The sequence below is a fragment of the Saccostrea cucullata genome, unplaced genomic scaffold (genome assembly GCF_032062105.1).
Source record: "Saccostrea cucullata isolate Sc308-1 unplaced genomic scaffold, CSIRO_AGI_Scuc_v1 ctg11319, whole genome shotgun sequence".
Taxonomy (NCBI): Eukaryota; Metazoa; Mollusca; class Bivalvia; order Ostreida; family Ostreidae; genus Saccostrea; species Saccostrea cuccullata.
In genome coordinates this window covers 3803-21014 of record NW_026922840.1, presented here as the reverse complement: position 1 = coordinate 21014, position 17212 = coordinate 3803, and the positions used below count along the sequence as shown (strand labels likewise).

Genomic DNA, 17212 nt, shown 5'->3' with positions numbered 1-17212 from the left:
CTGAATTTCTTAATGTGTTTTTTAGCTCACCTGAGCCGAAGGCTCAAGTGAGCTTTTCTGAACAAAATTTGTCCGTTGTCTTTCGTCGTGTTGTCGTTGTCGTCGTAAACTTTTCACATTTTCATCTTCTTCTCAAGAACCACTGGGCCTATTTGAACCAAACTTGGCACAAAGTATCCTTGGGTAAAGGGGATTCAAGTTTGTTCAAATGAAGGGCAACGACCGTTTCCAAGGGGAGAAAATTATGAATTAGAGAAAAATTAATAGCATTTTTAAAAAATCTTCTTCTCAAGAACCACTGGGCCAAGAAAGATGAAACTCATCTGGAATCATCCTCAGGTAGTGTAGATTCAAGTTTGTTCAAATCATGACCCTCGGGGGTAGGGCGGGGCCACAATAGGGAATCCAAATCTTTAAAAATCTTCTTCTCAAGAACCAGTATGGCAGGAAAGATGAAACTCATGTGGATCTATTCTCAGGTAGTGTAGATTCAAATTTGTTCAAATCATGACCCCCGGGGGTAGGGTGGGGCCAAAATGGCCGATAAAAGTTTTACATAGGAATATATAGGAAAAATCTTTAAAAATCTTCTTCTCAAGAACCACTGGGCCAGGAAAGATGAAACTCATTTGGAATTAATCCTCAGGTAGTGTAGATTCAAGTTTGTTCAAATCATGATCCCCGGGGGTAGGGTGGGGCCAAAATGGTCGATCAAAGTGTAACATAGGAATATATAGGAAAAATCTTTAAAAATCTTCTTCTCAAGAACCAGTGGGCCAGGAAAGATGAGACTCATGTGGAATTATCCTCAGGTAGTGTAGATTCAAGTTTGTTCAAATCATGACCCCCGGGGGTAGGATGGGACCAAAATGACCGATTGAATTTTTACATAGGAATATATAGGAAAATTCTTTAAAAATCTTCTTCTCAAGAACCATTGGGCCAGGAAAGATGAGACTCATGTGGAATTATCCTCAGGTAGTGTAGATTCAAGTTTGTTCAAATCATGACCCCGGGGTAGGGCGGGGCCAAAATGGCCGGTCAAAGTTTTACATAGGAATATATAGGAAAAATCTTTAAAAATCTTCTTCTCAAGAACCACTGGGCCAAGAAAGATGAAACTCATGTGGAATCATCCTCAGGTAGTGTAGATTCAAATTTGTTCAAATCATGATCCCCGGGGGTAGGGTGGGGCCAAAATGGTCGATCAAAGTTTAACATAGGAATATGTAGGAAAAATCTTTAAAAATCTTCTTCTCAAGAACCAGTAGGCCAGGAAAGATGAAACTCATGTGGATCTATTCTCAGGTAGTGTAGATTCAAATTTGTTCAAATCATGACCCCCGGGGGTAGGGTGGGGCCAAAATGGCCGATAAAAGTTTTACATAGGAATATATAGGAAAAATCTTTAAAAATCTTCTTCTCAAGAACCAGTGGGCCAGGAAAGATGAAACTCATGTGCAATCATCCTCAGGTAGTGTAGATTCAAGTTTGTTCAAATCATGATCCCCGGGGGTAGGGTGGGGCCAAAATGGTCGATCAAAGTGTAACATAGGAATATATAGGAAAAATCTTTAAAAATCTTCTTCTCAAGAACCAGTGGGCCAGGAAAGATGAGACTCATGTGGAATTATCCTCAGGTAGTGTAGATTCAAGTTTGTTCAAATCATGACCCCCGGGGGTAGGATGGGACCAAAATGACCGATTGAATTTTTACATAGGAATATATAGGAAAATTCTTTAAAAATCTTCTTCTCAAGAACCATTGGGCCAGGAAAGATGAAACTCATGTGGAATTATCCTCAGGTAGTGTAGATTCAAGTTTGTTCAAATCATGACCCCGGGGTAGGGCGGGGCCAAAATGGCCGGTCAAAGTTTTACATAGGAATATATAGGAAAAATCTTTAAAAATCTTCTTCTCAAGAACCACTGGGCCAAGAAAGATGAAACTCATGTGGAATCATCCTCAGGTAGTGTAGATTCAAATTTGTTCAAATCATGATCCCCGGGGGTAGGATGGGACCAAAATGACCGATTGAATTTTTACATAGGAATATATAGGAAAATTCTTTAAAAATCTTCTTCTCAAGAACCATTGGGCCAGGAAAGATGAGACTCATGTGGAATTATCCTCAGGTAGTGTAGATTCAAGTTTGTTCAAATCATGACCCCGGGGTAGGGCGGGGCCAAAATGGCCGGTCAAAGTTTTACATAGGAATATATAGGAAAAATCTTTAAAAATCTTCTTCTCAAGAACCACTGGGCCAAGAAAGATGAAACTCATGTGGAATCATCCTCAGGTAGTGTAGATTCAAATTTGTTCAAATCATGATCCCCGGGGGTAGGGTGGGGCCAAAATGGTCGATCAAAGTTTAACATAGGAATATGTAGGGAAAATCTTTAAAAATCTTCTTCTCAAGAACCAGTGGGCCAGGAAAGATGAGACTCATGTGGAATTATCCTCAGGTAGTGTAGATTCAATTTTATTCAAAGCATGACCCCCTGTGGTAGGGTGGGGACAAAATGGCAGATCAAAGTTTTACATAGAAATATATAGGAAAAATATTCTTCTCAAGAACGAGTGGACCAGGAAAGATGAAACTCATGTGGAATCATCCTCAGGTAGTGTAGATTCAAGTTTGTTCAAATCATGATCCCCGGGGGTAGGGTGGGGCCAAAATGGCCGGTCAAAGTTTCACATAGGAATATATAGGAAAAATCTTTAAAAATCTTCTTCTCAAGAACCAGTGGGCCAGGAAAGATGAGACTCATGTGGAATCATCCTCAGGTAGTGTAGATTCACGTTTGTTCAAATCATGACCCCCGGGGGTAGGGTGGGGCCAAATGGCCGATAAAAGTTTACATAGGAATATCTAGGGAAGCCTTTTAAAATCTTCTTTTCAAGTTTTTTAAAGCCATGCTTAGTGATATTTACAGGGAATCATACTCAGGTAGTGTAGATTCAAGTTTGTTCAAATCATGACCCCGTGGGGGGGGGGTTAAAATTCAAGCCCCCTCCCCGCCCCTCAGTAAACTTTCAGTTCTGATCTGATCTGTGCTTTTTCCTAGCCAATTTCTCAGGTGAGCGATGTGGCCCCTGGGCCTCTTGTTTCATATTTGTTCTCATAGTTCAGCTTCCCGATATCCCACACAAGTAAGATTTTGATGAATATCTAAACGCCGAGTAGAAATCACAGTATTGATCAATGACATATTATACACAACTGGCATAATGCAAAACTTACTGTAAGTTCCCATGATTTAAAGACAGCACGTAATCATTTTGAAAATAAATGAATAGGGATATATTCTAGAATCAGTCGGAATCAACAGTTTAAATGAATGTCAATCAAGATGTAATATTATACCATCGTTTCAAAAGCAATATAATTTACAAATAAAATTGCATAATACTTCTAAATATTTGTATCCTCACTAGGCCACTTGAAAAAACAGAGGGGTTTCCAATAAGAGGGATGTTTGACCTTCCACGCGTCCATAAAACTCTTGGTATCCCCATCTTTTATTCACAGCTCATCCTCTACCATCTCATATATCTGAAACTTCCCCTATACGAATAAATAAAATTTTATAAGACTTTTACAAAATCTTTCTTACATAGTACTTATGTGCATCTTCTATTTCATTATCTGATCGGACAGACATTTGGGGTCTCCCATAACAAAACATATACTTTGTCATCATTACACTTACATTGAAGCGATAGTTTTCATTTTGTGAGCTCGCAGAACCTCTTATTTTTAAATATATCTGTAGTAAACAATATAAAAAGAGCAACATATTCAATGTATGTTCATCATGTTTAATGATGAAATATGACGATAACTAAAAGTTATCAAGGTCAAAAGTCCTTTGGAATATAACAAATTGGAAGCAGGGCACATACGGATCTCAAAACATCAGAGGTGGGATCGGGTACCATTAAGGAGAAAGCACCCCTTGTCAACTGGTCACATCCGTGTTAGATCAGGCAAACAAAAAAGTTGTTGGGAATGCATAATGAAAATAATGAATGGCACAACAATTTGTTTGACAAATATTAGTCAACATTCCATCTATGGATAAATTGTATTTGCTAACAAAGGCATTGCATTGTATTTTTTTAAAGACATTTAAAAGTATATACGTGTATATTTCCATTTCTAATTTTTTTTCTCTGTGATAACTCTTTGAAAGTTAGGGGTAGTTTATTTCTTGATAATTCTGCCGGAATGTAAATTAGGCAGGTCGATAGGTCGGGAGCTAAGGAGGCCTAATACGCATGCAATTTTCGTGCGCATCTGTCTCTGTGTCTGACGCTAAGGAGGCCAAACATGCATGTAAATCTCGCGCGGCTGCCTTTGTGTTTGACGTCGGTTGGCGAGGACTATTGAAATTGGCATGGAAGTCATCATGTGATTTAAATCAATTAATCTACAATTTCAAAGCCTAAATCTACAATTTTATTTCACAATGAAATGGAAATATAAGGAATCACTGTCTAGTTAGTATTATTGTATGCCAGGGACATCAACAATTGTGGGAAACATGGGATAATTTAAGCATAACGGGCTTCGCCCGTTATGCAAATTATCCCATGTTTCCCACTATTGTGATGCCCTGACATACCCTCCTAACTAGACAGTGATTCCTTAAATATCAAGATTGTTTGAATTTCTTAAATTGCAAAATTGTAATTGTAACAATTGTATCGACCATAGCATTTGCAAAATATTGAATTTTATCCTCCAGTGTATTTAAAATTTGAATTTGAGTAGGAATATATATATTATTATTATAAACTAATACCTTGTACATTCAAATTACTTCAGTTAATGGGTTCACATTAATATTACACATTGTATAACATTGTACATGTTTGCTGATGGGCTTTGTTGCCAAAGGTTGGATTTATTGAATAGATTATCAATGTTATAATAAATACGATCACTGTGACTTGTATCTCGACGCGGTGGTAGAATCAATCCCAACCTATGATTTTTCAACTAGTAGATGAAATTAAAATATGGACGAATTTGAAAAGTATCAGTGACATTTCATAATGGCAACGCACTAAACATCTTGGAAATATTACTTGCTTAAGAAACATGTTTGAGAGTGTACATGTGTTTACCGATATTACATTATAAATATTAACTCATGTATTTGTTACCTTCATTTTTTGTATAGAGAGGGCATTATAAGCAGTTTGCCTTCATTATTCTGAATAAATATTATTTGAATCATACGTTAAATTAAAAAAGTCCTTGAAGAGACTGTATTTTACCATTTCGAATGTGGGATTGCTAATAACATATAACGTTTACATTTTCTTCCTTTTCAATTTACATCTTTCATCTTAAAAATAATTTAGAATTATGTATCTCAATGGATTTAAATTTGAACCGTAACAAGTGTCAAATTTATACATTTGAATGAGGTGTATTTCTGCATCAAGTTTAATCTGATACATCAGTCTATTGATAAATTATATGCAATTTTAAAATTTAAGAATGAAATGTACAACAAGTGACTATTTGCTTAGATTCGCTTCTGTTCATTTATGTCCGAGAATTTGAAAAAGGCTGTGATCTATACCTTTTATGTGATTATTGATGTCTATTGAGTGGAAATTCATGTAGCTTTTTTCCTATTTGAACCCATAAATGTGTGAAGGTTGATTCACATAAATTACTCTAATTTCAATAATTTTTCTTCTAAAATATTATCACAGCATTTGCAGTTAAGCAAGTAAGAAAATACATGAATTATTCAACTAAATAATAACTGTAATGTGTAAATAATAACATAAATTTTTGTTTATGTATGATTTTAATGAATAAATTATTGTATAAAAACAATAAATATTTCAATATGAAAAACATGTCAAAAACATTTTTTTTTTTACAAAAATAATGACTATACATACACATAGTTATGGGAAAAATTCCCATACAAATGTACATAACATTTCTTTACAAGAGTATTATAATAAAATAAAAAGTTAGCAATTTTCCTCAACTCATATAAAACAAGAACGGTTTCAGAAAAGTTGGGAAAATGACAAAGAATTTATGTGAGCAACCATTAATCAAATATTGCATCACCACAAATCCGGATGTTCTTTTCATCAATCGAGATTTCTCTAAAATTACCAATGAACATCTTCTTGTTTGTTCGTAACCTACATTTTTTTCCCACAAAGTACGGTTTTTATTTATAATTTACTTAAAATTTCCAATAATTCTTCCAACATTTAATCAAGTATAAAGACAAATACAGGAAAGGTTAAAATGAATAAGATTTTTAATAATCTGTTTATTTTTCAGAGTTTGTAATAAACTGTAAACTCAGTTGAGTAAGTATAAGAATAAAAATATGGGTATAAATGTAGTCAAGCAATATATTCAAAAAGGTTAGGAGCAGAAGCATAGCTTCCCCTTCAGAAAATTTAATTATTCTCTCTTTTTCTTTAAAAGTATGATAAAGAAAATTCAATAAAATAGGACATGTTTTACTGTATTATTAAGATTTTTTTACTTCAATAAAAAAAATAGTATAGGTATTCGAAAGATAACATTTCAAGCATAGGTTGTTAGAATCTTACCATTCAAACTATCACTTTCCTGTGAAAACTGTAAGAAGCCCGAAGCAATACTACTATATAGATTTGAGTGAAGGTAACAATTAGTTTGCTACATATAATTTTGTATCCCTTTAGATATTCATAGACCTAAATCACTTAAGGTCTATGACAGCTGTCTATGAGTTATCTTAGTTAGGGGAAAAATACAACTTGATGCTCAGGCAAATTAAAAAGTAAGTAATTGCACTTCCAACACCAAATCTGCGAGAATATGAGCAACGCATGCGCAAAAGTATGTAACCAACACCAAAAGTTTTCTATACCAGCGACCCAAGACACTTATTCCCAGTGTACAATTCTGGTTCATAAAAGAACTCCTTCATGGTGCAATAAAATTATGCTGGCTTAGAACCCGTAAATATTGTACAAATATGTACCATTTTGACAATATTAAAACGGTAATTTCAAATAAAGATGGACATACTTCAAAATGCAAATACTAATAACGAATAACCTCAAAATAGAAAATGTAATTGCTGGAAAGCTCCATATCTAATCAATGCATATACAATGTATCACATTCTATATCATTCTTGTTATTATTAAATCAAAGTAACATTCAAACAAGCATTAAATGCATTATTATACTAGTGTACTTTGCTTTTATTTTATAGTACTATTTACGGCTGAAATCAACATGGAATTGATAATGTTGAACATAAAATCGGTTATATTCAAACAAGCAATAACTACATTATTTTAGGTAAGTTAATTGTATTTCGCTCTGGAGTATTATGGCTAAAATTGAAATATTGATCATAATGAACTTAAATTTCATATGAGATCATTTTTAAATATCATAAATCGATCAGGCACACAAAGTTGTTTACACAGTCTATACATATGAGTATGTAAACGTCACTGACAACAACAACAAAAAAATTACGAATCAATCTTAAAGTACACATACAAGTAAAAAATCATCTTCTTATGGACAAAACCATTCACCAGTGGCTAGGGCATTATGCATTTGAAAAACTGGGAGTTCTGAAATGCGATTTAAAAATCGAGTATAAAACAAAACATTGAAAAAAATGACTAAATGACAAATACAAATGATGCAAAATAATTAGAATAGAACAGAATCAACATGAACACATTACTCACAATCATAAAGGAGACACACATATCACAGAATAGTTTGGTAACCTGTAGAATTATTTCTCCTGTATTACAGATATGTATCGTCTATGTGGTGTAGTCCCTTTCGTTAACAGAAAGTTCCGTCTGATAAATGACAACAAGGAACCCCATATTGACATCGAGTTCCATAACCATTTTCAAACAGAAAAAATCAAATTTTTGATAATGCATGTTCTTTGTATTTTTTTCTTTACACAGAAGTATTGAATGGAATGTTGAAGACAATAACAATAGCAGCGAGGAATCTACGTTGATAAATAAATCTACTTCATTCCTCGCGTTACCTCTTTGGCTTTGGTTTAATGGGATATTTAGCTATATATTGATTCCATGTAGCCATCATGGACTCGGGAGAAGGAATGCGATGAAAGGCCACAACCGTTGCAAAATTCATAGACATGGCTGCCTTCGTGTCCTTGCCGGGGTTCATGATAACCATCCCACCATGATTACGTGGGGATAATTTGAGCTTTCTAGCTATAATTCCTAAATAGGAATCGTCAATTGAAATTGTTTTCACATAAGGAAAGGCAGCGGCAAACGCTCTAGTCACATCCCAAGACATCAGAATGCCACCGCCAGCTAAATATGGCGGATATTTATCAAACGGATAGTCTTCCCACGAAACGAACCATTTGGAACCGTTGTCTCTAAATGGCGTAGATCGTGGTAGTAACTTTCCCAACATAAGTCGAGGTTCTTTGTCTTTATTCTGACGGTAGCTGTCCAGGTTCTTAACAATAACAAACACATCGTCATCAACAAAAAGGTTAAAGTTTGCGTTTGGACAATGCCGCACTACCCAGTTGTAACCCATGATTGTTTTCAATGTATTATTAGAATACTGATCGATAAAGTTTTCTTGTACTATATCCTTGTATTTTTGAGCTTCTTGGGCGATTTCTTTATCAAATTTTGCCATTTTTCCCAGCAGAAAGACTACAGACACGCCATTGTAAAGGGACTGATTTCCCCAAGTCTGTCGGATGATTTCGCGATTTTTAAAATTATCTGCTTTAGATTTCACAAGAACAACCATATGCAAATTTTCAAACTGACAAGCATTTTCAGCTTCATGTACAAACTGAAAAGGATGAGGATTAATTTGTTTGTTTTTGATTTTCTTTCCTTCAAAAATATTTTTTGTAAGTTGAACAAGATCTATCTCTAATGGATACTTTCTCGAATCAAAATTAAGTTTCTTTTTCCTAATATCTGTAGTGTCAAGGGGAGGTCCGACTTCCATGTAAACCCCATTCTCCGCATAGGTATCACTCGGATCAAAATATGGATAACGTCTTTTAATGTTCTGGTTTACTACAGGTGATTTCTTCTGCGTTGCTACAACTTTTGAGGTGGACAGTGCGAACTGAGAACGTGCTATTTGGACCACAGTGGACGATGGGGAATATTTGTTATAGGCTTGAACAAGAGCCTCGGAGTAGTTGTAATACACCCAGTTCATCATATTCAGCACGGACAGACACAGAGCGACGATAATGAGAAAGTTCCGTAGCGAGTTCCCCAACAGTATCCTCCTGCATCTGAATTTTTTCATCGTGCGTCTTTTCAATTTCTCTAACATGTGAATTGATTCTAAATAAAAAAAAGACAATATATTAAAATAAAATTTCACACATTAATCACAGCCTTTGTTAAAAGTTTGTGTTTACTATAGCACTTTTTAAAGAAGGTGTCGTTTTTAAAGAATGGACACATGCATATACGACACCATCCACCAGCCTCGTCAATAGGGGGAAAGTGTAAAATTTTTAACTACAGTGAACAAAATGAAAAAAAAAAAATTAGGAAGATAAATTTGTCAGCATGTTGGTTTATATCATTTACTTATTCAAAAGCTGAAAAAAGCGAATTTCATATATCCTGCCAAAATCAAGAGCATATTTTACCACTCTAGTAAATACATGTAATCCTGAACTCGGATGTGATATGGATGTACATGTATATTTGCAAGGGTAGAGCTCGGAAGTCAACCGAAACCAAGCATGTACATAACCGGGGGCGACAATACTAAGTACATGTATGTGCATTTTTGCTCACGAGATATCATTGCAAATGCAAAAATAAAAAAAAAATAAATAAAAATTCTACCTGAACGTTAATTCCAGGTTTGAAGCATTTTAATTTAAAAAAAAATCTATTTTAATTTGAACATATATAACACTTAAACAGAGAGGGCTATCGATTCTCTCTTAGCTCTTGCTGTTACTCTTGCAAAATAAGAGAATATTGTAATACAATGGGCGTATCGAGATATTATCTGACACGTTTCATGAATAAAACATCTGAAAATCTAAAAGCCCTTTTCTATTCTGTTACATAATATCAGTCATTTCAAGATTACACCTCCCCTCTTGTCTTTTATAGAAATAACTGTGTAGCTACCTAGGGTGAATTTTCATCGATCGTTTTTCATAGGTATACTATTCAACTAAGAAACAATGCAAGAACTGTTTTTCTGACTGTTGTCATCTTTCAGATGTAGAGTAGGGGAGCTGGTGATATTATGGTACGACAGGTGCGACACAAAATAATGAATCCACGAAGTATCCTTATCCCATCATAAAACAGTAAAGGTGTCAGAGTTTAGAAACCTCTTTATTTACACGGTGTATGTTTAGTGCTTGTGTTTACATAAATAATCAGGAAGTTGTTTCAAATGCATATAAGGGCTTACAATGTTTTACCACTATATTGCTTGTTTGTAAGCAGGGTGTCCAACAGAAGAGAGAGAGAGAGAGAGAGAGAGAGAGAGAGAGAGAGAGAAATTCCACCTGAGTTGTAAAACACACATACACACAAAAATAACCTTTCACCTTAATTTCAAATAATGATCAACATTGAATTACATTCCTAATGATATACATGTATAAACAGTATATCCCTACCTTCGTGTGTGAGAGCAAGTGTATGCAAGGAGGGGGGATATCATTATGACATTGTGAAATTTGATCAGGACCCCCCCCCCCTTTTAAGAGTCTTCAAAGGGTCTTAATTATTATAATAGATATTAACATGTAAGTATACGTGGTATACTAGTAGGATGTAAATAAGTGAAATACCTCAAGGTTATACTATCTGAATTAACATCTATATAATAATAATATAAAACATCATGCTTTACCTGGTTTTGAGATTCATGTACATTTCTCCATTTAGTCACCATATACCCACTGGACATGATTTATAATCCACTCTTTCATGAAATCTTCAACAACAGTAAAGAGTTCAGTCAAGACGGTCTGGAAATTAAAATCCCACAAGTTTTACGGTCAACTATTGAATATTTCTCAAGCGTGACAATTGTTATACTACACCGTACATACCCGGCTTTCAAAGCTGCAATTTAGATTCAGTTCCGGTGACTGTGTAAGCATTTTTACAACGCTATTTGATCTGCAGGTACTATACAGTGTATACACGTCAATTCTGATCAAAGCGGACATGGGACGCATGAAAGAACGGTTTCACGAGATCTTCATTTGTCGTTTGCCTTCACATTTCTTTACTTTCATATTCCATATTCCCCTCTGAACTCATAGTTACTCGACAGAAATGCTGGTTATTGCAAAATTTATAAATGGGTGCTATAAATGGTTGGCCGCTGCCGTGCAAGTTAACTGTCATCCCCCACACTTCATACTAATGCCATATAGCGGTATTTTCCGGTTCATTGCCTCGCTGAATCAGTTAAAATGGAAGGAAATCATAGATTGTCCCATGCAGAGTTATAATAGCGAAAAATCGATACCGTGAAAATAGATACTTTAATGATGGTCCAACAATTCATATCTATGGTGACAGAATCAGGCATTTCAAATCGATCTGCAATCCCTTTTATAATACATACATGTATTTACTTGTACATACATTGTGACTACTCCTAAGATTCTAGGAAGGCATCTACTACACAAAAATTTATTTAGCTAAATCTGTTTATCACTTTATATATACTTGTACAAAATGAATGATAATGTCTCAACTATAGAAAATTATTCCAAATGACACCATGACCTGATTACTTTTTTTTTTTATTTTTGTTAATTTTTTTATTCGCTTCATTCATTAATATTGATAGGCTGGAGTATAGGAGCTGAAGGCAAAGACAAATATTTATTACCAAGGGATTAAAAATTAAGAACGAGGCATTTAGCTCCTACATGTTAATGTGTGCTACTGTAAAAATCGATCGATACACATGAATATTAATTAATAGAACTACAGGTACACCAAGAAATTAATAGATAAATTATTTGAAGCCTGCTGTTCAGTGTGTTGCATTACTCGCCTATACCATTGTTAATGTAAAGTGGACACTCTTTAAATTATAGATTTAATTGTGACTTAGTTTTGCATAACAATACTTGTAAGGATTTCCTGTGATGGTTAACAATATTCCCAGGAAACATATGTAGACCTGATAATGAATGTATATCTATCTATCTATGTATAATCTGTATGAAGTGTTCCCCCTGAAACAGTGACTGAATGGATTAAGTGATTTTCATATCTTTAGTAGATTCTTTTTGAGTGGCTAAAAAAGGTCCAGTTGCGATATAGTCTTTCTACAGCTTGGACACACATCTTGTTGAGGGACATGGATCTTAATTTCTTTTACATACGGAACAATTTCGCTTTTTAAAGTATAAAATCATCCACAAAAGTGTTTGTCGATTCAGCAAATACCAAATAAGGTGCGACATTCAGAGCCAATATACATTAAATTCAAATAAGAAAATTCCTAAAATCAAACACACTTCTTGGAATATAAAAAAATAGATAATATTTTATTCTATTTTATTATAGTTTTAAACCAGTTAACCCCCACCCAATGTGTTTGTGAAACACTGGTGTAACCGTATGGCATCCTATGGCATGTGTTGAACTTTCTCAAATGCATGTCAAACTCCAAAGGTCAAGGTAATATGTTGGTATTCAAAGGAAGGTCTTGTCACAAAGAATACACCTGTGAAATATGGAAGCCCTAGCTCTCAGGTAAGCTTGGACTTTCAGTAAAGCGTGACTTTCTCGGCGCAACGTTACCAGGGCAAAAACTCTTTATGCCCTCGAATCTTCGATTATTGGGGCAAGGGAGAGAGAGAGAGAGAGAGAGAGAGAGAGAGAGAGAGAGAGAGAGAGATGCTTTTCAAGATTAAAAAAAAAAACTATACTGTATAAGGCCATAAAATAAAGTTCGTTTCCCTCTCCCGAATCATAAGAAGAATAAAAAAACAAAAAACAAACAAACCAAAAATACCGTGGCCTGGAACTTAGAATAATTATAATCGGACCAAATTTAGTCAGCTGCACGGTCGGGAGAGGGCAACCAAAGAATTTTTGAAAGATGGCCTAATATTAATTATGAATTTTCTGCTTTCTTTATAAATATATCATACGTCCTTTACCCATAATGTAAACGTATAGATATTAAAACAAATCTGTTAATAATCTATTACTAAGCAGATTTTACACAAGATAAAGTTTTGCTTTCTCGTTTCTTTATATAGTGGAGAGATACGGATATTTAGTTTGACATCTTATAAAATATACATAGAAAAATCTTAAAAAAGAAAAATTAGGTAAGTCTCTGATAATTTACATGCTTTGTTTCATGTATAATTTTATGTTTATTCTCTGTTTGTAATTTGAGCAATTAAGCTGTGACAGGGTTAATATCGTTTCATATTGACCCGTCAGAGACACGTACTGGGCCTCTTCTTTGTAAGTAGAAGATTTAGAGGACCGAACATGGTTAATTGATATTATAGTATATTGAAAACGTGGTTAAATTTTATTGAGTTTATTGAATTTCAGTAATACGCGAAACACTTAAATATTTACTTTAATCAAAGGAAGAGTGGAGTTTAACCATAGTATATATATATATATATATATATATATATATATATATATATATATATATATATATATATATATATATATATATATATATATATATATATATATATATATATATATATATATATTTATATCTATTGAAAAGTCTTGTTATAGTGAATACATATGTGAAGTTTGAAAAAAGTACCAACTATTTTAAAAGTTAAGGCCAAAATAAGTTCGGAAATTTTTAGTCGAAAACCTCAAATTTGGTGTAACCTGAAGAAAGGTCTTGTCACAAGGAATACACATGTGAAATATAATTTATGATGATTACGGGGGAATAAAAATCCAAGAGGAAAATTGGCAGCTGGAAAGGCCGGTGCTTTATATCGATATATGTTAATCTTTCCATAATTACACATCATAGGCGTCTTTGTTGCAAAGATAGACAAAATAAAGGCATTGAAAATTGGAAATTGGGGGTTACCATTTTTTGGTGGTCTTGCCCCCCCCCCCCCCCCCCCCCCCCCCCCACACACACACACACACACACTTTCAATTTGCTTCCGACGCCTATGCATATAAAATCTCACATACACATCTAACACAAAATCTTCTTCCACATGATATTCCACTACGTGTACCAATTATGTATACAAAAATTATATTAATCAACGTTATTGTTTATTCTATCATTTCATTGGCATGCAAATATTTTGATCCGCACCTGAAATATTTCATCAATGTGTACAAGACGCTTTCTTGATGTATCCGATTTCATCAAACGCAAATAGGACCACAGCGATGTCACACGTGGAACGTTATCAACATCGTTTTCAGCATCTCCACAATGAATCTGCTGCTAATTTTGGTTTTTATTGTCGGTGCGTCATCAGACAGCTTTTACAGTTATAGCGTAAAACAGGGAGACAAAGAAACAGACCTGAGTCAATATGCAGGAAAGGTAAAATGAGAGTTCTGCTTGATTTATAGAAAACTGAGTGCATTAAAATTGCTAGCCCCTATCTGCTCATTGATTGTATTCAGTCAGTGTACTGCTTATAAATAATCAAGGATTGTTTGTTCAAATGTAAACACGATTCTTCGATTTCATTTGCTTAATTATCAATATCTTTGATAAGTAAAGCGAGGAAGAGCAAACATTTATAATTAATGATATATTCTAAAATGATAAATGAATCCATTTTTCAACTTTGAGAATCCCCAGATCTTTCTGTTTTTTTTTTCTAGGTGGTGCTTGTGGTGAATGTGGCGTCCGAATGTGGCTACACCGATGGTCATTACAGGTCTCTGGTCAGACTCCAGGACAAGTTAGGTTCCAGTGATAAATTCTCTGTCCTAGCCTTTCCATGTAATCAGTTTGGTAAACAGGAGCCTGGGGTATAATTAAACTCTAATAACTTGTTAATTTTGAAGATTTCATTTGAATCATTGATTTACAAAAATAATAAATTATTTGGAAATTATTTAAAAATAAAGCATATTCTTATGATTTTCCAGAGTTATAAAGAAATCCTGTCTTTTGCAAAGAAAAATTACAAAGTCAACTTTCCAGTATTTTCCAAAATTAATGTGACAGGTGATGATGTTCCAGAAGCTTGGAAATATTTAATTCGTAAGTAACATCCTTAATCTAAAAATCAAATTCTTAAATAACATTCCTAACCTAAATAGTACATTGTAAATATCTACAGTAACCAGTTAGTAACGTCCTTTATGTGTGACATTCCTAATCTAGATATCTACAATTTAAGTAAGTAATATCCTTCATTTAGATATTTATAGTAACAAGTAAGTAACATCCCTAATCTAGATATCTACAATACTGAGTAAAAAAAATCCCTTAAATTCAGATATCTATGGTATTGAGTAAGTAAAATCCCTGATTTAGATATCTAAGGTATCGAGTAAGTAACATCCCTAATTTAGATATCTAAGGTATCGAGTAAGTAACATCCCTTAAATTCAGATATCTATGGTATTGAGTAAGTAACATCCCTGATTTATATATCTTAGTACAGTAACAATTAAGTAAGTAACATCACTACAGTAGCTTAAATTATAAGTAATATCCCTAATCAAAATATCTATCTTGTAACATCCCTATAAATTTAAAAATAAAGAAATGTAACAGATCTTAATTTAACAGATATAAAGACTTTAAAAGAAAGACCTCTGATTTTATAATGGACTCGGTGCTCTTGTCAAATCAGGTTTGTTCTGTGTGAGTTGTTGTTATGCATCTTTTATTATGTTTTGTTTTCATGCATCAAATATTCATAATGAAATCTAGAAAAAAATGCACATATTGTCACTGCCAAGATTGTTAAGAATATAATTAATCAAACAATCATTGTGCACACACTTTATCAGTATGGAGTATTTATAAACAATGTTAGTTTGTTAACCACCTCTAAACCTTTCTCTGTACAGAAAACTCTGAAGAGCCAACATGGAATTTCTGGAAATACCTGGTAGATGAGAAAGGGCATGTGGTTCGAGCCTGGGGCCCTTGGATATCAGTAGAAGATATCACACAGGATATCATAGATGTCATTGATGGAAACTATTCTGTTAATGCCCAGAAGAGGGGGGAGCTGTGAACAGGATCTTGCTAGTCAATGTTTGATAAAGTACTTAACAATAAGTGTTTACATTTCCCCCTTTACTGTAAGTGTTGACATTTCCCCCAGAAGCAATATCCAAATCAATAATATTTATTTTCATTGATTATTGCAAAGCAAGCTTGAACTAAAATGTTTATTTTGTAGTTTTTTTATTCAAAAAATAAGTTTAAAAATTCAAATATATTCATTGGCCTATCCATGCACATCTGAGGAAAAATATATAAACAAATTAAAGCTAGTGGATGGCCATGGGTGCACAAGGAAATAAAAAAGAATCAAAGGTTTTTTTAAGGCTCCTAAATGTAAATTTTATTTATTTTTCGTTTGCAACACACCGTTAGTGTCGAATAAGAAGGGAAACAATATTCTTTGTCTATTGTGAAATGTTAAAATATAAAAAAAAAAACATTGTGAAATATAAGACTATTAGTTAATTAAATCAATGAAGTTAATTTTTCTCTCCAAACATGAAAGAACAAAATACATGTATTTGAAGTGTACAACATTCAAAGATTGCTTATCATATCTACATCTTTGTTAAATCCTCCCTAATTGAAAAGTATCAGATAGAAACACAGTTTAAGGGAGATAACTCTAACATGGATTTAACCAACAAAAAAAATTGTCACAAATCATGTTAAATTACAAAATACCATTTATGAATCACAGTATTAAATTAAGGGATTGTATGTACATGTACTTCCCAACTTGTGAATGTTTTTTATTTATTTATTTTTGGATGACTGTTCATTTACATCATTATGATTGATGCAAATCATCATACATATGCATTTTCATCCCATAGAATCAAATTACTTTTATTAGACATGTATGTTAAACACAAGCTTGCAATCATACAATAAGATGGTGTGATTTTTTGGGGAAGAATATGTATAATTAAATTCATTTATTT

The 17212-nt window shown here is 33.7% G+C and overlaps 2 protein-coding genes across 2 annotated transcripts; one reads left to right on the top strand and one right to left on the bottom strand.

Moving 5' to 3' along the window:
- Positions 1-5893: 5893 nt before the first annotated feature.
- LOC134262582 (beta-1,3-galactosyltransferase brn-like) lies at positions 5894-11476 on the bottom strand. Its single transcript, XM_062744972.1, has 2 exons — positions 10935-11476; positions 5894-9385 (listed from the first exon to the last, which is right to left on the bottom strand). Exon 2 carries the CDS (start codon positions 9372-9374, stop codon positions 8070-8072), a length of 1305 nt encoding a protein of 434 aa, XP_062600956.1. The 5' UTR covers positions 9375-9385; positions 10935-11476; the 3' UTR covers positions 5894-8069.
- Positions 11477-14455: 2979 nt separating this feature from the next.
- LOC134262581 (glutathione peroxidase 7-like) lies at positions 14456-16697 on the top strand. The gene is made up of 4 exons (XM_062744971.1): positions 14456-14615; positions 14903-15052; positions 15173-15287; positions 16106-16697. Exons 1-4 carry the CDS (start codon positions 14502-14504, stop codon positions 16273-16275), a joined length of 549 nt encoding a protein of 182 aa, XP_062600955.1. The 5' UTR covers positions 14456-14501; the 3' UTR covers positions 16276-16697.
- Positions 16698-17212: the final 515 nt, after the last annotated feature.

Coding starts and splice junctions, on each gene's coding strand:
- LOC134262582 (XM_062744972.1), bottom strand. CDS start 9,374: ATGTTAGAGAAATTGAAAAGACGCACGATGAAAAAATTCAGATGCAGG.
- LOC134262581 (XM_062744971.1), top strand. CDS start 14,502: ATGAATCTGCTGCTAATTTTGGTTTTTATTGTCGGTGCGTCATCAGAC. Junction 15,053..15,172: donor TTGGTAAACAGGAGCCTGGG/GTATAATTAAAC, acceptor ATGATTTTCCAG/AGTTATAAAGAAATCCTGTC. Junction 15,288..16,105: donor AGCTTGGAAATATTTAATTC/GTAAGTAACATC, acceptor TTCTCTGTACAG/AAAACTCTGAAGAGCCAACA.